This window comes from Acanthopagrus latus, chromosome 1 (assembly GCF_904848185.1).
Source record: "Acanthopagrus latus isolate v.2019 chromosome 1, fAcaLat1.1, whole genome shotgun sequence".
NCBI classification, from domain to species: domain Eukaryota; kingdom Metazoa; phylum Chordata; class Actinopteri; order Spariformes; family Sparidae; genus Acanthopagrus; species Acanthopagrus latus.
This window is the reverse complement of record NC_051039.1, coordinates 13,317,357-13,343,709: the sequence shown is the minus strand read 5'-3', so window position 1 is coordinate 13,343,709 and position 26,353 is coordinate 13,317,357. Positions and strand designations below refer to the sequence as shown.

At 38.9% G+C, this 26,353-nt stretch overlaps 1 protein-coding gene across 25 annotated transcripts in view; it reads right to left on the bottom strand.

Moving 5' to 3' along the window:
• The window catches only part of LOC119022406, a 231,860-nt gene that overhangs the window by 117,321 nt on the left and 88,186 nt on the right, over positions 1-26,353 (bottom strand). For 11 of the 25 annotated variants that reach the window (XR_005075914.1, XR_005075910.1, XR_005075912.1 and 8 more), the window contains exon 2: positions 19,076-19,144. The exons of 1 other annotated variant lie outside the window; for it this stretch is intronic. Coding sequence is in view for 4 of the 24 variants with exons in the window: in XM_037103219.1 (XP_036959114.1) it covers positions 19,076-19,126 (51 nt within the window). In the remaining 20 variants the exon portion in view is untranslated. Of the gene's footprint in view, positions 1-15,250; positions 15,446-15,583; positions 15,616-16,123; positions 16,371-19,075; positions 19,145-21,859; positions 21,942-26,263; positions 26,349-26,353 lie in introns of those variants that run through there. 13 more of the 25 variants (XR_005075930.1, XR_005075933.1, XM_037103262.1 and 10 more) reach the window with 9 other exon arrangements.

Genomic DNA, 26,353 nt, shown 5'->3' with positions numbered 1-26,353 from the left:
GTTAGTGTACTCTCACTGCCAGAATAGGGTGACAAAAGTAGTTGTCAAATAAATGAGTAAAAGCATAAGGTTAGCATAAAATGGAAATACCCTGGTGAAGAACAGAAAAGTTGAAGTCGTTAAGTTTTGGGTAGTACTTGAGTGAATCTACCTAGTTACAATATACTCATCGGCCGTACCTTCTGTAAGTGTTTGGAAAAGATTTCTCAAGATGTCACTTTACTTGAAACCTGTTTTGTCTTAACGCTATCTGACACAAAAATGGCAGTAATGTGAATAAATTAATCAAATGGCAGCAGCAGAGGAAGAGGACACAATAAAACAAGACGATAAAGGAGACTATGACTATGCTCTATGGCGAGAAAACAGGGCTAGAGGACCCGCTCACTTCTTTCATATCAGCTGTTTGGGAATACCTCAGAGACGAGTGGTGGATCACATGAGGACACGCAGTTGTCAGACAAATATAGTGGAGTCAAAAGCACAATATATACCTCTATATCTCCTATAAAAGCAAGGAATCTGTCTGTCTGTGTATGTGTACCTCAAGTATCTCTGCAGATCAGGATCAGACTGACCTGAGATTTTCAACATGGCTGGTGTGTGGTTCAAGGGTGTGCAACATCGCATTTGTGCGCACCAGAGCCAATCACTGCAGAGCTCACTTCCATGACATACCTTAAGAAACAAGCAGATTTATACCTGCAGCGGCGCGACTGGGATTTTGCCGGCAGTTCGTCCCCTTCTTTGCATCTAAACTGACTGTTGTGGATTAGTGAGACTAAACGAGTCCAGACCGAGTCTGTTCCGGTCTGAGGAGATCCAGATACGCAAGGACAACAAATCTGAATCTGTTGATGTTCATGTGTAGCTAGCTGCTAGCTGCTAGCCCACCCACACGGCCCACCTCCCGAGTCAACAGACACACCGGCAGGTCCAAAACTGAAATGGTAAATGATGTCCGCCACACTTTTTCGCGAACATTGCCATCACGTTTGCTTTGTGTCTGGTGCAGGAAGAAACGGTAAAAACAGGCTTTTGTCACGAAAGGGTCTGCAAGCAGCAAGTTTGGTTGCTGAGGAACAGGGCAAGCTGAGTGAGGGACGCCGGCGGTGATACAGACAGCGACAGAGATGGTGAGTTTTGAGAGTTGAGAGATTTGTGACATATAGCGTGTTTGGAGTGTATAGTTAGTATGTTATATAGTGTTTAGTGTAGTGTGTTTAGTGTGTAGTGTAGTCATTTTTTTGTGTTGTGAGTCAAAACAAAGAGGAGACTGCTGAATGTGGAACAGGCAGGAATGAGCTGGGGAGCCCTGAACCTGAAGCATTGCCTGCATTTATATAGTATAGAATAGTTACATATAACTTTGTAAATTTCAAAAACTTATGCACAAATTTAGCAAACAATTTATATTTGCATTATAACTAAAGCAATTAGTTCATTAAACATATTTTTGGTTTTCACAGCAAAAAATCTAGCTTTTTCCTACTCTGATTTTATGTTATTTTGTGATTTTGGGTCCATAGTATTAATATAGTATGTCAAAATGAAAAAATAACTGTACAGTCTCACATGCAAGGTTGTGCTGAAAATAATGACACCAAACAAGGCCAGGTAAATAGTTTTTGAGGTGAAATATAATGGTATAATCAAAAGTAGTCAAAAACAGCCAATTATATCCCCGACGTTCCACCTTCAAACACAACCTCATTTGGCCACCCATGAAAAAGCTACTTAACCTCCCACTTTTCTATAGGAATACATGCTTCCTACGGGTAATGCACTAGTAATAGTTTAACAAGACAAGTATAGTTGTCAATGTTGAGAAGCATACACAGTAGATAGAAATGGGACAGAGCAATCGTTTTTTAGCTCAGTCACACATTCATTTTAAGGAAAAAAAATGATACAGAACTTGTTTTTTTAATTACAATGTAATTTTTTTCCCCACTAAGTTACTCTACAGACCCACTCGATACCTGTAATTTTCTACGATGTGGAGAGAGAGTGAGCCATTAAGAGCAGGTTAAGTGCGCTACGCTGGATATTTACTTGGCTCGTTGTGGCACTGCAGTGGCATGATGTACTGCAGTAGAGCTGTTTTTTGTCATCATTTAAACTAATCCACCGGATCAGTAAAAAGGACTCTGTCATGCTAAGATGACAAATGGCAGGCATGCTGCTTAGACAGGAAAGGCCCATCATTCATTCATTCTCCACTTCAAACTACCCTTGGTTACTATTCTGATTAAGTTGGTTATCTGTGCTAAGAACTAGTAGTGAAGGGTATTGAAATGGCAGAATGAACTTTGTGCTTTGATTTAAGAGGATGGCAAGAGTAAGCCTCACTCCACGGGGCAGGGTTAGATATTTGGTCTCTGTCAGTATCTTATCAATGGGGAATGTGGGAGCTTTCTTTTGGCTGCTCATTATCAATCACACAGACTGCATCCTACTTTAAAGAGAGCTTTTGATATGGCTAGGAGATGTTATTGATTGCCCGCGGTTACCACCTGACTTAATGAATAAACAACCAGATTTAGTCATTCTCCGCACAGGGGAGGCTCCACATACATGATGTATGATTCAAGGAGCATGGTGGGAGGAAGCGGGGCACAAGTAGGAAGGAGACAGGCATGGCCTCCGGGCACCACAGGCCTCTCTGCTGGGATTCATTTACAATCGCAGCGTGAAAAACGAATAGCTGTGGTTGTGTGTGAGACCACGAGAGCAAGTCTTTGTGTGAGAGACAAGATAAAATGGGTTATTGATTAACTGTAAATGAGCAGTAGCATTTTTTTTTTTTTTTTTTAAACTGCACCGGTTTTTAAGTGTGTGTTAAGATTTTCCCTGTCTTCATGAAAACTGACGAGAGACTAGATTATCTTTGTCATCTGTAGTAAACTTTAACATAACGGCTTGGGCAAGTTACCTGAAAGGTTGTAACATGTCTTGAATGTGTACTAATAAATGAGGGAAATGAAGGCAAAAGTGTTTGATTTACATGTTATGAAAACTGTTTTCATGCCGCCTCATTTGTTCCGTCTCTCATCTGTCAGAAATTCAGTGTGGAGAGGACACCAGTGTGTCTACCACCAAGAGCGATAACACAAGAACAACAATATTTAGGCTGTTTGCACTATGCATGAGAACAAGAGCCAAGTTTTGTATTGGATATTTTATGGCAAGCTGTTTGTTTTCTTTTTTTTCTGCAAAGAAGGGAAAACACATTAATCAATACTATATTTATCACTGACAGAAGAAAAATGACTAGAATCTACAGGTAATTTGTTTACTCTCAAAGTTTCTGTCTTAAAAATTGACAAAATTGAGAAATTCGGAGACCATGTGCTCCTATGGCCCGGAACTTTTTTGGATCATCAAAAAACCTATAAAAATAAATAACTAGAGACCATTTTGTAAGGGGATCATGCAAGCTGCGGCAACATGTTGATGGGTGCCGTCAACATGTGGTCTAACCCTGCCCTTCTTAAAACTGGCCTTCAATGTGAACTCAACTACACACCCGGGGGAGGGGTGTAGTTGAGACCAGCCTTCGAATCAATCATTTTGATTTGTTTCCTATGTTGCGCATAGGATTCTGGTGTCTGCTTCAGCACAGCCAGCTACTGGGCGTATACATTTTTTCCTGACCAAAACTATCATTATAGATTGAGCTGGTTATATTATTATTATTATTATTATTATTATTATTATTATTATTATTATTATTATTATTATTATTATCGTACTGTTTGTTTAGAGTAGATCCACGGTACATGTAATTACCTAATATATGACGCCTATATTAAATTGTATGGCCTGAAAATGGAGCTGCCTCAGGCCGGTGAGTAACAAAAGTCACAGTAAAATGATTGCAGCCAAGTTAATGGATCACGGAGAGCAAATTGATAATAAATTTGACTTCAGTGGTCATTAATCACTCAGTTTCAGTGCTCGGGTGCTGAATATTCTGTGAATAAGTACTGACTGAATCGGTCGGAGGAAACAATTATTAGAAGATTACAACTTGAGAGTTTGAAGCCTTTTAAATTCTTGAAATGTTACTCATGGATATTCATCTTCCTGAGGTCAAATACACACAGTGGATGCCCTTCAGATTGACACAATAAATTATTTGTTCTTTTCTGACAGTGCAGACGAAAGCATTTGAAATCAATTAAGCGAGACGGACAGAGTTACCAGGCCAGTATTGATAAAAACGAGCAAGACAAGGACACTGGACAATGGGCAGTCGACATCACAAATGAAGGATGAGGAGATAAAAGATACCTGAGCACTATTTTTTAAACTTGACAGGCAGTAAAAGCAGGGCATCAGGCACGACTCAAGACAAGTGACGAATCAGATAGAGAGTAGATATTAAGATCAGTGCAAATAATAATCTACTATGATCAAGAGAACTTTGGTTGAAAACAACACAATCTCAGATCAGGGTCCTTAAAGCAGCTTTATAGGAATTTCCGGCCATATCACATGATCTTCATCCGTGTAAGTTGTCTGCTGTTATGATGAACAGCTACCTAATGGACCATGAAGTGAGATTGCTTTGTTTAGAACAGTTTCCCAAAATTAACTTTTTTTAACGCAACTTTCAAGCTGGCATACATGAAGAAAAATGGAATTTGTACGCTGACATTTCCGTCTCAAATGCTCTTCCTTATCTGCTGACAAATGTCAACGATAGTATGCTTAAAAGCTCCAGTACACCTAATAATCTGATATAATGGTGTTCAACGGCTAGAATGAACTTCAAGTCAAGAGTGCTTTAATAAACAAAATAATTATATTTTTAATGGTATTGGTTGAACATATAATGTTGGTGTACTATTTGTCAAAAGGGTGGCTGCAGCTCATGTCCTCCTGTTTACAGGTCACAGTATCCCTCACTAAGGCAATGAACCCCAAATATCTCTCAATGAATGTGTTTGGAAGTCCATTTCAATAACAGGATCAACCAAAAGATAAATGATTTAACCTTATGAAAAAATAAAGATCTTCAATTGTCATGTAGATGATTTGCAGAGAACAATATGTACGAAACCTGTGTCAATAATAAACTTCATTAAGCACCCAATGTTCCATTTCTGCTCACAAACAATGGATAGGGTTGCATGGTAACAGCACTTAGAAGTCCCTACACCAGTGTCTTTCATGAAACGATAAATGCTACACAAAGGCATGCCATAACTGAACGAGTGGAGTATTGCATCTGTTGCCTCTATATCATTAAAGCTGTGATGAAACATCCAAGCTAAAACCCAGGTTGACCCTTTTCAATCAGTGTGACCTCTTTCCCCAACAGCATCAATGTCCATCTCGTACCACTTACCACATGCCATCATCCCAGAATGAAATGACAGAACACTGCACACACCAAATTACAAATGTCATTATTTCTAAAATGAAGCAAATCACACTACATAATGGCCACTGAGGCAGGAGATGGATACTCAGATCGACTGCTGGTGGGTGCAATATGTCTGTCAGAGGGAACAGCTGAGCAGCAGCTTCTGGCGCTGACTTGAAACCTTTTGATGCACAAACTGGCACTGAGTCTTTGTAGTGGCATCATCAAGGCAATGGAAATACCAACTTTGAATGTGATGCACAGGCCTATTACGATGCAGAGGTCATAGCGGGACAACAGATGCGTGTATGGTGTCAATTTAAATTCCTCACAATTTTACATAAATATGATATGGGAATTTAGTTTACAAGCTGTCTAAACATGCCAACTTACAGAGTATCTGTCAGTAAACGTTGGTCATGGTCATTATGTGTCTCTATTAGAGCAAGGTAGGACTTTTAGCATACGGATTGAGGTGGACCACTTGTTGTTGCACTTTGATACAGGACTGACATGGACTGGCACTGAAACCATTTTTTAGCATCTGATTAGATATGTCACAGTGAGGACAATATCTAATATCACTGTCGTTATTTAAGTAAAGACGCTCAATATATGTATGCTATTTTTAGTTACTGCTAATGCAAACCAAACATTTCAGACACCTGCAGCATCACATTGAAAGCTTTTCACTGGCAAACACTAATTGACTTTCACAGGAAATGCAACTGTTAAAGTTTTTGAGTGGATCACTATCGTGCATTAAAAAGGCATCTCCAGAACGAGACAATGGTCGTTGACAGCCGATCAGGTTGAAATATTTAGGGAGTAATGGAACATGAAGGTGAGCTATTAGATGAAGAAGTGCAGGTGACAAGCTGCACACCAACAACTTCTCAGTGAGGTGACCAACTCCTTTTTCACTAATTCACATGATCAGGTTCCCTTTTAGGGCAATGGGTTTGAATATAAAATATTACAACAGTCTATTGTGCTTTCTGTTTTGACTACAAATCCTCATCTGTCAACTCTTCTTGCTTCCTTCACATGAGAAGGGGAATATGACTTCCGCTTTCTGTGTTGTGACTCTGCTACTGTTGTATGGAAAGACCACATTTATTGTTGTGATTATGTCATTTATAGTCCAAATAAGTATTGATTAAAAAGTGAAAAAAAGAAAAATGATGCCGCTCACATTTCAGTCCATTCTTTGCCTTTCTTCACTCTGGCTGCTGACAGAGACAACCGATCTGTATCAGCAGTGAGAAAAAAAGACATGCTTTGGGAGCACTTTTGTGCCCTCAGTCATGAGGGCTTGAAATAGCTTGGGCACAGTGTGGTTGAATTGTCTGTAATGTTTCTGTGTATGTTTTTTCTTTGTTTTTGTTTGTTTGTTTGTTTTTTCAAAGTTCTTGTCTCGAGGTCTTTTCATTGTACAGACTGTGAAAACCAGTATGCCAGAACACCTTTTCACCAACTAGCAAAAACTACCAAGCCATATCTGGAGGAGGTTTGAAATGCAATTCCCCATACAATACAACAAATATGTCTCAGCCTGGATGCTCTAGCAACTGAAAGCTGAATTTAAATTCTCATTTTTGTCACTCAACAATTTGATGCTACAGCAAAACCGAGGTGATGGAAGCAACAGAGCAGCTGAGCAGAATTCATGCGGCTACTAGCAGAGCAGTCTGGTGAGACAGAGCATACCGACATACAGACAAGGATAACTTTATGGTGCCTGGACACACAAATGACTAGCATGCAACAGAGCAGATAGCTTGTCCTTAAAGATCAGAATTGAGAAACAACATAATAATAATTGTGAGTGAAGGTATGTGTGTCAAGAAGTGAATGACTTTTTCAAGTAATTTCAACAATTTTTCAACTGTGACCCTGATGTAGCTGCCAATCTGAAAGATATTGCCATGATCTCTGCCAATGGCAGGTTGTTGATTAATATTACAGATTTGTTTTTAGGCAACCCCAAGCAAAATCCCACTGAGCCTTGTATATGTAAAGATATTTTTGATTAAACCATCGTTTCATTCCCCCACAAATTAATATCTTAACTGTTTTCATCAGCATGTTTTAAGGTGTGTAGACTGATTAAAGATGTCAACTCATGCAAAGAGAAACATGCAACAGCTATTTATAAACTATAGTTTGACTTTATGTTCGGCACCAAAGTACATTAGCAAACTGTGAGAAACGCTGGCGCCCTATGTGGAAGTTTGTATTCTTGTATCCATTTACATGGGATGCATGAAAACAGCTTTTACAGTCAACCCCAAACCATTTTAAAAAAACAGCATTGAGAGCAGTAATTAAATGGCAGGTAGTGTCAGTGGCTGCCAAAAATCATGTAGACGTCTTACAAGAGGTCATGTTTTATGAAAATGTGCTGTGCTTTGGCAGCATGAAAAAAAACTGGCAATCATTGGCTAATATTTCCAAGAGGTAGTTTTTTAACAGCCTGTTTCAAAAATTAATGAATAATAAAAAAGAATACAAGATAGCTTTTGCCACCTGTATGGCTCACGTGGACTCATTGGGCTGAGCAATTTTACTTTTATGGTCATATTAAAGTACCGAATGAGCAATTACACCATGAACACAAATAAGTAACTACATTTCTCTTGCATGTTTTTTGTTAGCAGAATGGTTTCCTCTGAATACAAGAGGAACATAAAGATGGCTATAGTGGAGCAGAGTACATGATAGACTGAGACATGCCCTCCTGTTATATGGGGGGGAAAAGAGGGTTGAGATAACAAATCACTAGCACTTCACTGCATCAAAAGGCTACAAGCACTGAGTGGTGCTGTAAAGAGTATCAGTCAATTGACAGCACATCATTTAAAGGGGCGATTCTATACTGGAGAGGTAAAAGGTCACAACCACCGTCACCTGTGCCTTGAGCGAGACAATGAATCCCCCTGCTGCACAGTGATTGACGTCCCTCAATAAAAAAAAAAAAATACACCAGCAACAGTAAAAGCCTCACTTGTAAATAGATTCTTATGTTAGCTTCTCAACAGCGTCATTCCCCAAAAGAAAGACTTGAAACATTCAGATGGGCTTTTTGTGTGTGTGTGTGCGTGTGTGTGTGTGTGTGTGTGTGTGTGCGTGTGTGTGTGATGGATAATACGATGCATCAGAAACAGGGAGAAGTACTGTCTAGCAGAAGAGTTTTCATGAAATGTTGCAGAAATCTGGTTTTGCAAATCAATAACAGCCAATTTAACATTTCCTTCTCTCTGCCTTTAACAGCTCCAGTCATTCATTTTCTGCGAGGCGCAGGACGTGCCTTAGCTGATGCACTGTTGTAACTCAAGTGAATTTCCAATTTAGTTAAACTGGCTCTGGTAGGGGCAATAACGTTGGTGGGGAAAAAAAACAAAAAAAAAATACAAATGCTCTCATTCTAAATCTGAGCGTGGCAGAGTCTGGGGACTTCATGTCTGGAGCAAGCAGGGGCCTCATATATAAATCCAAGCTTTAACAGCCCCTCACTTAGGAATGACAGCACATAGGCTACAAGCAAATTGAGGATAATGCATCACTCAGTCATTAATTGGACAATGGAGTCAGGGGAACGGAGTCTGACAAGGGTTGAGGACAAGGTGTCTTCTTGTGATTTGCTCAACCAGGGTCCAAAATCAATTTAGAATCCTACCTCTCAAAGATTCAGCACATGTTCTGAAATATGAATTACACTATTCCTTATTCACCAAAAAGTGCAACTGGCAATGCACATACTTTCAAAATGTTTTTGGGCCTAAACCTAACCAGGTCATAAGCACTAAGCAACATAAGGAAATGTTCATGTTCATCATCATAACCTTGGTTTGCAGAAAAAGACATTGGCAACATTTACTCTACTGAATAAGTTGAATTAAAACGATTACATGAGATAACATCAGACTGAAAGATTTTAACAACTCAGTTCACCAAGTGTCTGAATCAAAAACGATAGTTACTTCTTCCATAATACCATCTTTAACCTGTAGCATAAATATACAAACAGTAGCACGCAGAGCATATTAACCAGACAACAGTCTTTTATTCTTTCCCCAGCTTACACAATTAACATTATTCAACTATCAGTAAATCTGCAATTGACATGTGTTATCAGAGGGATGAATTCAATAGATACCCCTTCCCATAGCCTGTTAAGAGACAGTTAATTATCTAAGTTCTAATTAAAATTTGCAGTTCTTTCAATTAACTTACAATTTGAAAATCTGACTTTTTCAAAATGAAAATGATCGCTGAACTGCAGTCAAAGAACATTCTGATATCTTCCAAAATGACAGCTAAAAAAGAAAATCTACAATTAATATCCTAATCAGTAGAGGTAGGGGTAGCTGTTGTGGTATTTCAAAAAAGGGAACTCAAAGAGAATTTTGGGTAAATGTTAGATATGGACCTAGTAAAAAAGAAGTAAAGTAAAAAATTCTGTATAATTAACCTTCCACCTTCTCTCATGTAAAGCATTTGCCCCATGGCCAGCCATTGATTCTTTTTGTGTATATGTGCAAGCCAAGTGTTTGACAGACACCATTAATCACACTTTGAAAATAATTTACTTGGGATTCCATAGGATACATTTGTAATTTTCCTGAGCTTATGCATACTTAGTATGCCTGAAAACTCTATCCATTTCTCCAGCCATCCATGCATTCAATTACGTGGAATCCTCGGCAAAAGTCAGGTAGGCTTTTCAATCAGTACAAGCCTCTCCTGCAGGAAAAAAAACCTTGTAATCTACAAATAACTGGTGACAACTGAGCCATGTTCTCACTCACGGTGAAGAAAGGGCTATGTATACGCTATAGAAAATCTGCACTTCATATATATTGTATGTTGTGGGCAGAGATGCCGTAGTGGAATTTTGGGAAAATTGTCTCTTTAAATACATAGTCAGGGTGAAAAGGGTGCATGTAAACACCTGAGCCCGGAGTTACTTTAGAGTTACTACATGACTGTACATGTAAATGTAGCAACGTGATATTAACTAACTCAAAGGCACTGTTACGTGACATGGTGTTGCATTTCATTAAGCTAAAGCGGTTTAAAGGAATATGTAGGAATTCTGCGTTAAAATGTATTAAAACGTCTACAGCTTTGTTAAATATTTTACTGAGTTGTGTACAATGTTTTTCAAACCAAGACAAATCCAAACGTTTATTCAAGGTAACAGTGCATTTCATTTGGGTGCCTGTTGCTATTTACAGGAGGGGAAAATGGGCAAACAAGGCTAAACATGATTAAATTCTTACCCCGTTGGAACATTTTTGGCCTGAGCCATGTCGATAGATAGCATTAGTGAGCAACAACAGAACACACCAAATCAGCACTCGACTTCAGTTCTCGCTCTCTTCCCTTCCTCTATGTTACCTTGTGCTCATGAAGTAAAGTATATTTCCCCTCCAGCCCAAGTCGACAGTCAAAACTACACAGTGCATAAAAACACCTGACTAGGTGGCTTTGAACAGCTGATTGGCAGCTTTTCCCCCTGCTCTGCACAACACTCTGCAAAGTCTTCCATTTTGTTTTGATAGAGAGCTCCCTAGTGGCCGAAGTTACATACTGTAGCTTTAATAGTGGCCCTATGATGCTGTCACCGTTTTTTTCTGTTTGGCATCAATTCTGTGTCAGCCACCTGTGATGTGAAATGTGAAGGTTTTTCTTTTGTTTTTTTGCACTGTACACATTGTCGACAGTTGGTGTGAATACAAGTGCTCAAGATTAGCTTGTACATCTCAGACAATTTCTTTACCCAACCCCCTAACCATAACTGTTTTTTATGTCATGAACACAAGCTAATCATACCGCCCAATATCACACAAACTGCAGCCTGGTTAACGCCGCTGGAATAAGGATTTCATACATGAACAACACTGATTCCTCTTCAGTGGGAGTAAACAGCACGTGGGCCTGTCGACAACTGCACTGTACACAGAGATTAAAAAGGAACGTAACAACATTTCTGAGGAGGTAGAATAACTGGATTAAATTGCAATTTTCCATTTCTCCTTTGCCACCATAAGAAATTAACTCTGGCACTTTATTCTGGTGAGAAGAATAAGCTTAATTCGATGACATATCAATTTACCTGCTCGATTCATGCCTAAAGAACTCATCCTATAAAGCCTGTCCCTTTCTCTGTGAAGCTCTCCACCTCACTGTTGTATTGAATACTAGGCTCTTCTCACTTTGGCATTCAATTCATTTTAGCAATCATTTATTATGAATGTAGTCAGTCTGCCATTTTGGTCCACACATCTATCTCGACAACTATTAGATGGGTTTCCAAGACTTTATTTTCAATAGAGATGTGCACATTCAAAGGATGATGAAATATGTTCAGGGTTTTCTCATGAAATATCTCAACATTAAAATGGATTGGCAACAAAAAGATCATAATTTGATTGCCACTATAAGCCACTTATTATTTAAGTTAAATGTTTCAACGATTGGATGTATAGCCTTTAAAACTGTGTAGATATATTTTTGCTCCCCAGATAATGGATTCTTACATCTTGGGCCATCATTTAACTGTACTCCATCATCAGATCAGGAGGAGGCAAACTGACCTACTGCATCCAAGTGGTTCAGTTGGCCTTTTTCATATTGCTGAGATCTGGGTTCTCCATGTTAAACTGGGATTCTAACATGGTTTTTTTTTGGCATTGGACAGAAGCCAGGCTAATAGTGCTAGCCATTCTGCGAAACGCAGTCTTTGCGACTGCTGCACCCAACAGTATCGCCAGGGAATCAGCACAGAGGGGGCAGAATTGAAAAGTTGTCTGTTTCCACTTAAGCATTGATCTATATCTGCTGCCATTTCCCCCAAACAGATTTTAAAGAGCATTCTGCTTTCAAAAGTTTCCAACCCTGTACAGAAAAAAAACTTTATTATACAACATTATTTTTGCGACAACAGCGTAACTGAAATGGCCACACTCAACAGCTCTGTGGGGAAAACATGTCATGTTTTATCACAACAGCAATGAGAGATGAGTTGGCGAAATTCAAATGAAATCTGTATTCTGCAAAGCTGGAGAAACCTTCACTCTTTTCAAATTATGCACTCCGTATTTTTTATGTAAACAAACGGCGGGTTTTGATAATGTGCTTACCCCCAAGAGTGTCGTAATTTGTCAAGGTGAGGAGCTTTTTTCGCGAGCTTGATGAAGAGCTCCATTAATTGTGGAGATTTTGAGGAGGGAAATGAGAGGGGAGTGGAGCTGGAGAATACAATCGAAGAAGTGGGGAAGAATAATTGTTGGAAACAGTTTTCATTTCATCAAGTCTTGGAGCCCAAGGAGACAGGGCCACAGTGATGAGAGGAGGGAGGGAGGGAGGAGGAGGAGGAGGGGGGTCAGCTGTGGAATTAATTGCAGGGGGGAAAATATTACTGGGCGGTGAGCTGAAGGAGAAGGGATGAAAGAGATGGCAAGGCTCAGGATGGAGCAGGGAGGTCAGATATGATCATTGTAAGAGAGCCTTACAATGATCACGCCTGGGTTGCTCTCTAGAGAAAAGGTGTGGGCAAACATTTCTGCAGACACTGCAAAGATAATAGTTACAAATTGACAAAAAAGAAAAAAAGAAAATCACATCTTGTATGGTCTTCCTACACGTTTTATTTAAGCATCAGCAGAAAGTAAGTTGTAGTATTTTAACTCTCAGTGCTAAAGAATAACAAACTGATGAATCCCATGTGTTCTAAACCACGACACTCACCCACATTTGGGGTCATGTGTATTCAGAAAACCACCCAATTAACCATATATTGTAACAAAACATTTTTCTTTCCTGATCTATCTCCAACCACATGGTAGGCCATGCCAGTGGCCAAAAACCCACAGGACTCGAGTGTGCACAGGAATTGCCTGCTTAAAGTGAAACTCTCGCCAAAAAGCAGTGAGTCTTCTAAGTGTTTTAAAAATGGCAATTTTGATGCTAGCGTGCCAGTGCTCCTAGCACTCCATTGAAAATTAGCTTGCCCGAAACCGAAACTACAGCAAATCTTAAAGGTGCCTCTTTCGCCATAATTATGCATTTACATGAAGGTTTGACTCATATTCAATAACAAATAAAGCCTTGGTTGCTTTTTGGCGAGAGTGTCACTTTAAGATTAGTTTCTCCCTCTGACACAAGTTCAAAATCAAGGTATCAATCTAGCATATCTGTTTTGGGAAGTGGTACCTACTCAGAAGTCACTCTTTCAACCAAACAGATCAACCCTTTGGCTGACTAAATCTTCCAGTAATGCAAGACGAGCCATATTACATTTGAAAATAGCTTTGTTGTCACAGATCTTGTTTATAAATATTGACATTAATTAGGCTACATGTCAGTTTCTTGCAAGCAAAAATGACTAAATGAGTAATTGTTAAATCATAGAAAACACAGAACACAGGTTGTTGAGATTGTGTTTATTGTGCACTGTGACAGCCGTAACACTCCCTATTTGCAGTTTGTTATTTTTAGCACTGGGTACGTACATCTATAGTAAAAGTTATTCTGTGATGTAAATTTATGAGGAATAATGGTAGCAGAGATAAAATAAGAGAAAAACAATAGATGACATACAGGCCTTTAAGTGCTTCTCAGAACTGTGGGCTTGTTCTCTGTTTCAATCAATTAAATATGAAAATTTGACAAGATCACTTCTTGTGGTGCGTGACTCAGTGCCGGCCTAGACTGAAGGAGAAATTCAATCACGCCGAGCCGCCATCATCTTGGCCTTCATTTAACTGTCATCATGCAGTTTCATGGGGGAAGTTCAAACATTTCACCTCTGCTGATTGATGGCAGGTAGTTGGGTGAGTGGAATTGCTGTTCTCACCTCAGTTATAAAACAAGCCACCTCAGCAGATAGTAATTGCTCTGTGCTCTAAGGTTCATCAAAGCATTAAGTTATTGGCTTGATTAAAGTTATTAGTCATATAGCGGGAGAAACTGAGCTGTGAGGATCCCTTTCCATTTTTAGAATGTAGATGTGCTGTTGACTGCAGGGAATCTTGGTGCCAAATCAACTGTGAGTGCTCGAGCTCTGAGTTTGAACTAAACCTGACGTATTATCTAGTTAAGTGTCCCCTCTTGAAAAGCTGTCGATACACGATTAGTTTTTGAATGGGAGTTTTTCAACCTGAACTGCCTTGAACTTCACTCTTTAAGAACAGATTTGTGAAGAAAAATCAATACGTCTGAGTCGGCTTAATTACCTGTACAGGTGAATACCTCATGGCAACGGCCAAATGTGATGCTTAATTCATCAACTATCAGAACTGAGTGCAAGTTAACAGTGTCTAATGCATGCTTACATGCAAAAACACAACAGTACTTTTTGCTACTTTTTTACTTTCATAACTCACCTACTGTACATCAGTACCTCCAATTCCTGCCCACCCCGCTGTCTGACATTACAGAAGGTTAAGGCAGTCTTCCTTGGCAAAACCTCCTGTCTACATTACCCACAAGTTAACACAAGCACAGACAGGGTGAGTCTGGGATATGGGTATGTTACTCTATTAGTGGCTAATCCAGCCTCAATTTGTTAGCCTCAATCAGAGATGAAGACGTTAGCTACAAAACTCTGGAGCCATGTGAGGCTTAATAAAACATTTTTTTCACTGATACAGTAGTACTGCCAAACGTTAAGTAGACTTTGATGCGCATTATATATGTGTTCCATCATAAAGTACATCGCTAGAGTTTTTAACAAAGCCTTTAAAATAAATTTCCCAAAAGCACAATGCACCATGAGATTCAGTAAATCATCATCAGTGCAGAAAATGGATAGTTTTAACTTGACTAATGTCACCTGTATGTGAGTAACTGCACTTTCAACAACTAATAATCAGTTTCCATGACTTTATTGACTTGCAAAATTATGATTGAAAATGTCATCAAATGTATAATTCTCGGCACACTTCAAACGGGATCAAAAATGTATCCGTCTCTCCCTGTTGACGACTGCACATCTTTTCCGAAACAAGGTCCCATGGGGCGTGCCTTTGCCTCCCCATAAACTTTCAGGCTTCCACTTGATCTCTGACAGCAAATTTCATAAACAAACAATTTACCAAGAGTAAAAAGAAGAACTTCATAAATTCAAGTCCTTCTTTCTGTAATCAGCAGACAAAAACATTGAATATTTATCAGTGACAGTGGTGATATCAGGGAACTCACAGAAGCAATGGAACGATAAAATATTGCTCCAGCTGTCAACACAGCGTGATCACAGGGCCGCACCATGACAGAAATAGAAAAGAATGGTTTTGTTATGGGGTTAGATGCCTAGAAAATGTTTTGCTTAAGTAAAATGGTCCTTGACTAAAACGGAAGGTGGTCACAAGGACGCGGCAGTCGCAGAGATGATGGGGAGATATATTCAATAGGTTTAATTATAGGTGATGTCACTCTATCAGGAGATTAAGCTGTGGGATGTTGACCTCACCAGACACTAGCATAAAATGTGAGACAGGTGTTTGAATATGTCATACTTTGCGGGAACAAAACTAATGCTGCATTTTAAAAGTCTTCTCTTAAAAAATGACAGATTTTTCCCACCCATGCCTTTATTTCCCTTTGTTCAAAATGTTTGCAATCTTTTCTACATTCATTGCATGTGCATAACTTGCACAAACCATCAGGACCACATCTAAATTTGACTCGTGCACGTACTTTAAATACACGTTAATCCAGTATTGGTGCACGGAGTTTAGCACACGCCTTTTACTTGTTTTTATTTCAACTGAGCTTGTGCATCCTTTCAAATACTGCCAAACAAGGGGAATGAAACGCCACTGTGCTGACACTACTGGGATGTCTGCTTCATGCCTGTGTGTGACACAGTGCAAAGTTTTCACTTGATTTAGCAGATTTACTGCTCTCAAACTGGAGGCCATTGTCTTTGGTGTGAAAAACACAAAACACCCTCCTCCCTCCTTGTTTCATCTAGGTGAACTGTTGGAGTCTGGAAAAAAGTAAAAAAGTGCATCTTATTTTGTGGCAGGTGAAAAGATGTTTTAACCTCCTAACACCACAGCACGCAGAGATTTATATATAATATTCCTATAGCTTAAAAATGGCTGTAATTTCTTGAATAACACACCTCAAACAACCCATTACGATAACCCTCAGACAAAAGCAGTTATATGGCTCTGGCTATCTTCGATACAAAGGTTGTATCAGCTTCGTCCTGAGCTGTGCAAGGACACGTTTTATTGTTATTGATGTGAATATCAATCAAACGTCAAAAGGTTAATAAAGGGCAATAAATTAATTGATTTATCATTTTGAGTTGGCTGTTTGATGGAGAACTCTGTGTATAGGACTCTGACATTGTCCTTTTCATTTCAAAACAAGTGCAGCAGCTAAATTGATGGGTGATTAAGGTGGGACAAGATTGATGGTTTCACATCAGCATATCTGACCGCGACCATTTAAGGAAAGTTTATGGGCACAAGAATCTCTTTTCTCTGGATACATTACTTTCATTTTTTGCATGATCTCCCCCTTTAGGAGGTATTTATGCTAAGAATTTAGTCTTAATCTTACTGCTCTGTAATACCCTTTGTGATGCTAATACTGGCAACTATAGACAGCACAGTATGACTAATGATTCGGTGTGCATAATCCAAAAACACTAGAGGCACAACAAGATTAGAGGTGCCAAGTCCTTGTTGAATACTTTTTTTAATACATCTGACAAATTTCAATTAAAATGTGCACTTCAATAGGATCTTAACAACAGGTCAAACAAGTGTAAATATACACACCATTATTTTACCTGCAAACTGGGATGCAACATTTTAGCCACTCTATCTACAATTTAGCTGGTCTTTATCAGATTTGGGGTATGACCTGTTAAAAAAGCAATGTAGTTGTGGATTATTTGATATCAACTGAATTGTGCAATTGCAGACCAAGTAGGTGCAAGCTTATTTTAATGGTATATGACACCAAATAACACCAAAATGACACAAATATAACCAGTGTTTCAAACTATGGCCAACCTGATTTGGGCAACTTGATCCAAATACTGAAGGTAATGGCTAATCAAGTTATACAGTAAATGTTTCATGTGAACGGTAAAACTTTATCAGGGGAACGCAACACCCCAAACTGACATGACATGGTCAGCTGATTTACTACAGGATCTATCACTCACTCCACTCACTGACAGTTTAATCCGACAACAGCCAAGTTTAAGACTTGCCAGTAATCAAATTACTCGAAGATAGTGATCCATTGGAATATCCCTGGACTGGCCTCAATGCTTACGTTTGGTTTGGAGCATCTTGTTCTCCAGTAGGGGTATTTTCAAAGTAAAGTGAATCACTGCATATCCTATTGCCCTTAGTGAACTGTTCTACTGTCCTCATCAACACATAAAGGGGAGTTAGCTGGTAAGAAGAGGCCATGTTTAACAGATATACTAAAAATGAAGCTGAAGCATCAAAGCAGTTTGAATAAAGAGGGAAAAATAATGGATAAAAGTAAATCCATTTGCAAACTGTGGGAAAGCCATTGTCCAGGCAGCCAACCCAAAGCGTCAGTATTTGACGACCTGGGAATGAGACTCAAAAATCAACTATCCAGAATTGTCTACTTTAGAAACTGTGAAATACTGTGCCTCCATTACATATCTTTTTCACAAGTGCTGGACCACATCTGAGGGATCAACTTTGATGGATATCTGTGGTATCAGTATAAGCCCCCCAAATCCAGTGTTGGTCGAGCCCCGCTGATAACTTGTCACTTAGGTGAGTCAGTGGACGTATACCATTACAACAATTTGATTCTCCAGCGCAGTTAATAGTTAGGCTATGAGGGCTTGTTCAAATTATGTTAAACAAATGAAGTGTTTCCTTTCATCAATTTGAACTACACCAAGTCATTTAAGCCACGACCATAACTAACTCTGGATATCACAATAAGAATTGTATTCCTAAACAAACAACTGCTTCGTGCTTGTAAATCAATCCTTTTGATTCACTCTGATCCTTACTAGCTTCCCCCTTGCTCCATTTTCTCAAGAGCCTCTGAGTCTTCACTGTAAACTTTGGCAAAAATTTGATTATATTGTCAACAGTGCTGCTGAATAGTTCATTTCCCATCGATCAATCTTCTCCCAGAGGTGCCACAGAGCAATACTGTCCTGTTTACATTCAGACCGGTATCACTGAACAAAATGTGCCAGCCTGACAGTCTGATCCTCTGAAAATATATCCTGTTGCAAATGTGCAAAGGATATGCTAGTAATATCTTCCTACATCCATTTAATCTTACACAGTGTTCTAAAAATAAGAACACATCATACTATATTAGTGCTTTGAAAAAAAAGTGCATCTCGTCACCTAATTCCTGTATGTAAAGGACTGGTTTTGATCAATATCTCACTTCCAATTAATCGCAAAAAGGTTTTTTAAAAAGATCTTTTCCCCATGTCTATGCTTGTCAACATCTCCCAAATGAGTACACCTAGTTAATCACCAGAAACAATTCTACACCACTCTGGAGGGATGATGGATCGCAATATGCATCCTTCAAGGCAATTATTCCTTTGTAGCACATGTAATTAAGTAGGGAAATATAATGTAGCGAATTAATTATGATTAATGGAACTAATTTGAATTGACAGATTAAGTGTAGTGTTTTAATGCACTCATATTTTACCTTTTTTATGAAAGCCATCTCAGTCTGCACGTCCTCGCCGCCTCTCACCATGCATCAGTCTCTTGAGACCTGAAGGTGACAGAAGAGAGATGGTGCAGTTGACAGCCCTGCAAGCAGCTTAATTTAATACTCGCATTTTGTGGGTATTCCATGAGCATGATCCCACGTCGTCAGTTTGAACAAACACGATGACACCCGTGGACAGTGCGGATGCACAAAACCAAGCAAGTATGCAAAAACACCTTTTGCATTACAACTTTCAGGGCTGTCTCATATGACTGATACTATCGGAGCAAAACACGATGGAGCAAACGCATTACTGTTAAAATACTGTACATGTTTACGTTATTTTTACCATTTCTCGGTCTACTGGTAAATAAATACAGGAAATGCAAAAACCACTCCAGTATGAACAAAGCTGTCGCCAAGTGAAATGGCCAGTGAGAGAATTCAACAGTGATCTTCCAGCGTTTTGTTGTCTCAAAAATGTAGGATTTGCCTGTTTGAACAATGAGCATAATGACGGTGAGGACACCAGCAACAACCCATACATACACCCATGTATAGAAAAAAAGATTTATGGTAGAAGGTCCATATAAAATGGCAATGAAGTGATTACAGATAAAGGTAAAAGCGAAAGATTTTAGCCTGCCAGCTTAAATATTCAATTGATATTGTTGCAGAGTTTGGATCAAAAACTACATAAAGAAGCTTTACTAAGTGAAAGGAAGATTCTTTGAAACTGAAACATTGACTTTATATTCATATTTTAGTCCTTAAAGCAGCTACAGGGATCTTTAATTTCTTGTTGATTCTGGCAACCCCTGTGGACAAGAGCATTGTGAGCACCAACACCTCTTGAAGTATACTGTAGATCTTGATCTGGCTAACACTTGCATTTGATGTGGAAGCAATTACAAGAAAGACCAGACGTATACTCAATATATCTTCAAGATGCAGAGCGATGAGATAATATATCATTGTAATATGAAGATGGTGAAACAAAGAAAACTTTGATTTAATAACTTTCATACACCTAGGTTATACCTATAGCTAACAGGTTTGGTTGCTCTATAATAGTATGTTGTTGAGAAAGCTTAAGTAATTAGCATTCCCTTGTAATATCATCATATGATGTATGACTATAGGGCCATATAGATATCCAATCATCTTGCCTATGGTCTTGTTTGGTTATGTGGGTCAGAGGCATCTTCGTACATCCTAACCAACACTGTATTCTGCATGAGTTAACAAACCTGTCAGTGACCACGAAATGTACGAAACATTTAGCAGTTGTCATTAGTACCCTCTGATACAGCAAAACATCATTTCCAAGCCACCTCACACACATCCTTGATATTTCTGAGGTGAAACTTTTCTTGATGTATCTGCCCACCAACAAGTCCTTTAAATTAAATCCACTCTACAACAGCAGTACATTCTGCCTTATCAACAACACAGGTATTTTTTTTTTCATTTTATTCCAAAACCGATACAAATCTCATTTTAAGTACAAAACACATTGGTTGAAGAACAAAAACAGCTTGTTTAGGTTTGAGAAAAAGATGGTGGTTTGGGTTACAATGACTACTTCACTATACGTTTTATTTCATTTGATAGCTAATTTGCTGTGAACACTATGGTTAACATTACAGAAAGATAATGGTCATGTCAACCAACTTTGAACTCCAATTCAAAACATGAACCAACCTTTTCCCTATATGGAGTTTGCCACTCTCTAATCATGACATCAACTTACATCCTCTTTATTTCCCTGTCCCAATAACAGCTACCACTAGAGGGCTTTGACACTCAAGTGTCAACAAATGTTGTTTCAGGGCTCTTGTTAAAATAGCCAATGCTGTTCTTCTTGAGAAGACATACAGTGTGTGCCTAAACATCCACAGTAGAGAATACTGTGGATTTATAGTGTTCAAACAGTTCTGAAACAATGCGGACTCACAGACTTAAGAACCCGAGAATTAGAACTGCTCTAGTTTAAACTCTGGCAGTAGACGTCCTTTACAAGCTTTATACACCTTTCCAAAGCAAACTATTGTGAGTCCCCATCTGTATTTGAAAGAGCTATTGATGACACTATGAAAAATAAAGCAGCCGCCAGTTGTGTTTGTCGCTCCTTGGTTACAAACACACCTTTCTTTTAAATGGGAATGCATCTGTCCAGCCACTTATTCAGCAATGCCCTTGTGTTGCCAAGTTCTACCAGCCAAAGACATGCATCAGTGGTTGTCATTAATTAAACTGAAACATTGACATGTAAACAAACATGTCCATCAATTATGTTCTTGCAAAGCGGTGAATGAGATCAAGTGGTTGGGCATATCCATTGAATGACTAATGATGAATGTTGGACTTTTGAAGAAAAATGCATTGGTGTATATTAAGGGAGAATGTTGTCAAGAAACTGCTCGTTCTTGTTATACTATCTAGTCCTGCTCAGATACAGGTGTACATAAAAATATTAACTTAAAGGCTGTTACCTCATTTGTTGAAACCATTTGCTGCATTCTCAGGTAACAACTAACAGTTCTCTTTGATAACAATATTTCTTTTCAAAGCATGAACCAGTTTACCTTCAGTATAGTGGTGTGAGATGCACTTTTCTGGGCTGAAGTTTCCTTTACAAAGTCATTGGGTTCATTAACACAATGTAGTGTAGGTTTTTCCACTTCTATTTTTCAGGAAATTATGAATGTTGTTCATTAAAGGTTCCCTTCTGTCTCTCATGATGTCTGTAGAGGCTGCTGGGCCCAGCTTAATTACCTGCTTGCCCAGCTTTAGTTGTGGTGCCTATCCTGGTCCTGGAACCTGAGACCTAAGACCTCCTCCTGTTGGTTCAAAGCTGCTGTGTAAAAAAACAACAAAAACAAAAAACAGTTCTCTGTGCTGCACCAAGCACAGTCAGCTAGCAGAGCAAACTTGCACCTACGCTGCGTGTAGATCAGCTGGAGGACATTGAGGGTAACATTTTGCATTATATAAGATCCAGTTATACCCAAATTACTGATAGTTAAGCATTATGTACTTAGACCCTACCCTCTCACAGAAACAAGCAACAGGAGTGGCTGAGACAGACAGCACTGACCCTATTACAAGTCACTGTACAAACAAAATTATTTTAAAACCATTAATTTGAGCTAAGATAGTTACATAATGTTGCTTCAAACCAAAATATTAAACCACCGGATTTGTGAAACAGCTTTATTTGTATGCATACGTTTGCGTAATGCCTGGCAGCATGGAGACAAAGGTCAGACAGTGTCTGGAAGACAATGGCCTTTACTTCAGTATTTCTCCCTCAGTCTCCAGCATCCCTCAGCTCTCCAGCAGTCTTTCACAGACAGCAAAGTAACTCATATGGGCCATTTCAAAAATTACTTTTCCCTACCAGGCACTTGAGCCCTGTGTGTGATTTATGTTTGAGAGCGTCTGACTTTTTTTCTCTGAGGACATGCCGCAACCATGTGTTCGTGCATGTTTGTGTGTGTGGGCTGGACAGCTATTGTGGAGATGTGTGTGTCAATGCCGCAGCCTGTCTGACACTCCTCTCGTTAGTTTGCAAATGCCCTGTCCTACAAATGACAGGCAGACACATGGGAGTGTGAATTAGAATTCACCTCTAATCACTCTCTAATTCACCTTCTGTCACTCTGGAGGCTCGCTCACGGCACTGTTTCTGCCACATAAGCGCTTTGTAAGCGAATGCTGATGTGAGGATTTCGAGCACAAGAACCACCTCCAAACACACACGCAGACACACAGAGTGGTAACTACAGACTGCAGGTTCACATTCAGTTAAACAGAGTAAACAAGTACACTTTAACCATGTGCACGGTAACCGCAGTGACCCACTGCAAAACAACAATGGAGAGACCTGTGTATGTGTTACTATTTGTCATATTCCTTATATCTAATTAGTCTGGTTGTCTGTTTCTGTTCAAACTGTTTAATTTATTTCCCCCACAAACACTACTCTCTTCCTGTGCTCCCCTCCAAGTCCAACATTGGTTTGTGCACTGACATTTTTCAAGCCAGGGAAGTTGTTTTGCTTGTGAAAGCAATTTCAGCACTGATTTTAACACTGTCTGTTCTGCATTTTGTGCACTGTAGTGCTTTGAGCTGAGGCATAGGACTGTATTGTCCACAGAGCATACAGACAATGCTAAAGCATTAGCCAGCTCTGTGGTTATTTAAATTACAGAGGCGCAATGGCTCTCAGTCTTATCAACATTAATTTGGTCTGAAAGCTTTTGCCCCAAAAGGTTTGTGTATTTATTTAAGCCTGAGAGAGTTCATTATTGAAATGAAACATACAATCTGAATTGTTATGCAGGACTGTAACAGGTGACCCACAATAATGTGTTTGTTTTCCATATTAACATACATTACAGAGATTAGTGCATTAATAATAGCAGTAATAGTAATAATGTTGACAAACAATTAGCAGGAAAATGTGATAAACTTTAAATTGTCTAAAGTCAATGAAAATGAATGAGGACAGAGTAGCTGCATACAATCATTGTTTAGAAGCCTGTGGCATATGAGCTTAAAGGATCTGTTCAAATTTTGTCACATACCAATAGCTGTATGCGAGCAGATCATTAAAATATAACTATGCTTGTGCCTAAAACATTAGTCATTGACGGGGCATTCATTTGATGGAGAGTGCCGGTGCTGTGTCAGACTGTTCCCCCACTAATACGCGTCTCTATTTAACAATGGGACTTGAGACGTTCAAAACTGGTATTCTTCCTACATGATGAGTAAGTAAAAAAATAAAAACCTGCCTACTTATTAGCACATCCAAGTATTTTAGTCTGCCTTTTCATAGCACTGAGATCAGGGTTTTATATGGTGTTTTCTTTGCTTCGGACACTAATACCGCAGGGAAGAACTTGTGGTATACTTATGATCAGAGACTGTTGTCTGTTTCTGCTTTAAAACAAACAGTAATATTTATATAAACATTTAATATTTGCATTTAATATTTACTGAAACGTAAGCATTTGTATGCTTTTTGCTGAGATTGTAAATGGCAAGTGTTTACTTTTCCTTATCTTTTGTTTTCAGAATGGTACATTTATATATTTACAAATTAAAATATGTACATTTCAGTACGTAAAAGACCCAATGATGAGGCAAATCAAAAGAATAAAATGATCATAGGAGTTAGTTACTGGTGAGCCAGACACTTCAATTGCCAGACACTTTCAATATGCCTCCAACTCCTAAGAAACTCTAAAATGTCTCATTAAATAGAAAAAAATTTAGACGAGACCTAAATGATTCAATACATCTATTACTGTATGTATGGTCTTATTTTAATTGTATTTTAGGCTCATAAACTATGTAACAAGATAACAAGGTGTTCACAACAGCTTGTGGTTGTCGGACCATGACAGGAAAACAGTAAATAAATGGAGTATATTTTGACGAGGAAAAACGCTTATGAGACTTGAGAGCTATTAACAAGGGAGACGTAGCAGTGTCGTGTATGTGTGTGTGTGTGTGTGTGTGTGTGTGTGTGTGTGTGCGTGCTTTGAGAGAGCAACAGAGACATTCACAGAAACACACAGATGGGTGTGGGCAGGTTGCCGCAGTAACTGTAAGTTATTAGTCACCAAGGACTAAAGCTGAATTTAATCATTTGTCACCTTGAGATGCTAAACATTGAGGTAAACACAGAGCGAGGGATGTGCTCTAGCAGGAATCATCACTAAGACTACAGTACATTATTGGCTTAGAGGGACGACACTATAATTACAACACCAAATGATAGATGCATTTCATCTACCGCGAGCCTGGAAGAGGTGCACAGGATGAACAGAGCCACTTCCTCCAAGGGCAGAGCGAAGGGTTTATTGCATAGATTATTGAAATGAGTCATCATCGACATTAACACTACCAACCTTAGGTTTTCCTCCACCCCTGTGTCAAATTTACATTACGCAGTGCGTGGGATTTACTCATATTCTGAATAGATCAGGCTGAAGTCGGCTTTCTCTAACCAACTAAACTTTTCTAGGTATTTTTTGAAAAGCAAGTATTAACAGGTATTGGCAAAGTTGGGGACAATACTCATCTGAGGTGTTTCCTCTTCTGAAACATTCAGCCCATCAATCAAATCACTACAGGACTTAAATAAAGCTCAACCCCATGTAAAGTAGCACTTAAACCTTTTTAGAGGGAGTACCTGGCTGTTCTGTTAACAGTCAGGTTACAACCCAATCGTAAAGCTACAAGCATGGTCCAAAACCCTGTAAGCTGATTAAAGGACAAGTTCTCCCAAAATGAACTTTTTTCCAATTTCTATTTACCCCTACACTGAGGGGAAGTAAGGTGCAGTTTGATATCTCATAAAACATCCCTGGACAACAAACAAGTGGGGAAAAAGGAACTTAAATTATAACAAAAAAGAAACCAAACTGAACAAGAACATAAAATGTCTCCATACAGCTCGTCCTGTGTATATCCAGGCTACAGAAGCCCCTTGATCAGAGGTAGATTCTGAAAGACTTACTTGCACCCTTTTAAAGTCGATATCTTCACAGTAGCAGCTAAGCAAAAAGCTTTTTTGGTTGCTTTCTCATCTGCTTCAGCTGTTTAGGAAAAAATAATCTGTAACTCTGTTTTTCTGCGAAGCCCCACAAATGTTTTGTGAACTACAAAACTTCGCCTGGCTTTTCCAGCGATATGAGGGTAAGCAGATGAGTGAGTTTTCATTTTAAGGTGAACTTATCCTTTAAAGCTAACCTTAGCTTTACCTTAAGTACTATATTTTAAAAGCATTTTTGTGGACAATCAACTACCAATTTTGAATATAAAGAGGTGATATTTGTTTTACTGCTGTGATGTAAGCTGTGATCAGGACAGCTTTGAAGCTTGCAGTAACCATCTGAAAATGCCTCTCCCTCTACATTGAAGAACTGCTTGTTGTCTGTGTGAATCTTGATATGATAAAAGGTAAAGGAACAGCTGCTTCACATAGGCTTTGTGAGAGTGAGACTTAGTTTGATTAAGCCTCTTTTGAAGCCTGTAATATATTTGTATATGATGTGCCAAATGTTACACACATTCACTAAATTGAATCCAACGTCAAAATGGTTCCACCTCTAATACATCCAGTGCATGAATTATCCTTAGGGCAAGTGTCCTTGTAAAATATACCTTTTCTTCTTCATCTTCTTCTTCTCTTTGCCTCATCCATGTGCGTTTTGCATGAATATGTTTCACTGTAACAGCTTCCCGTCTGCTGCC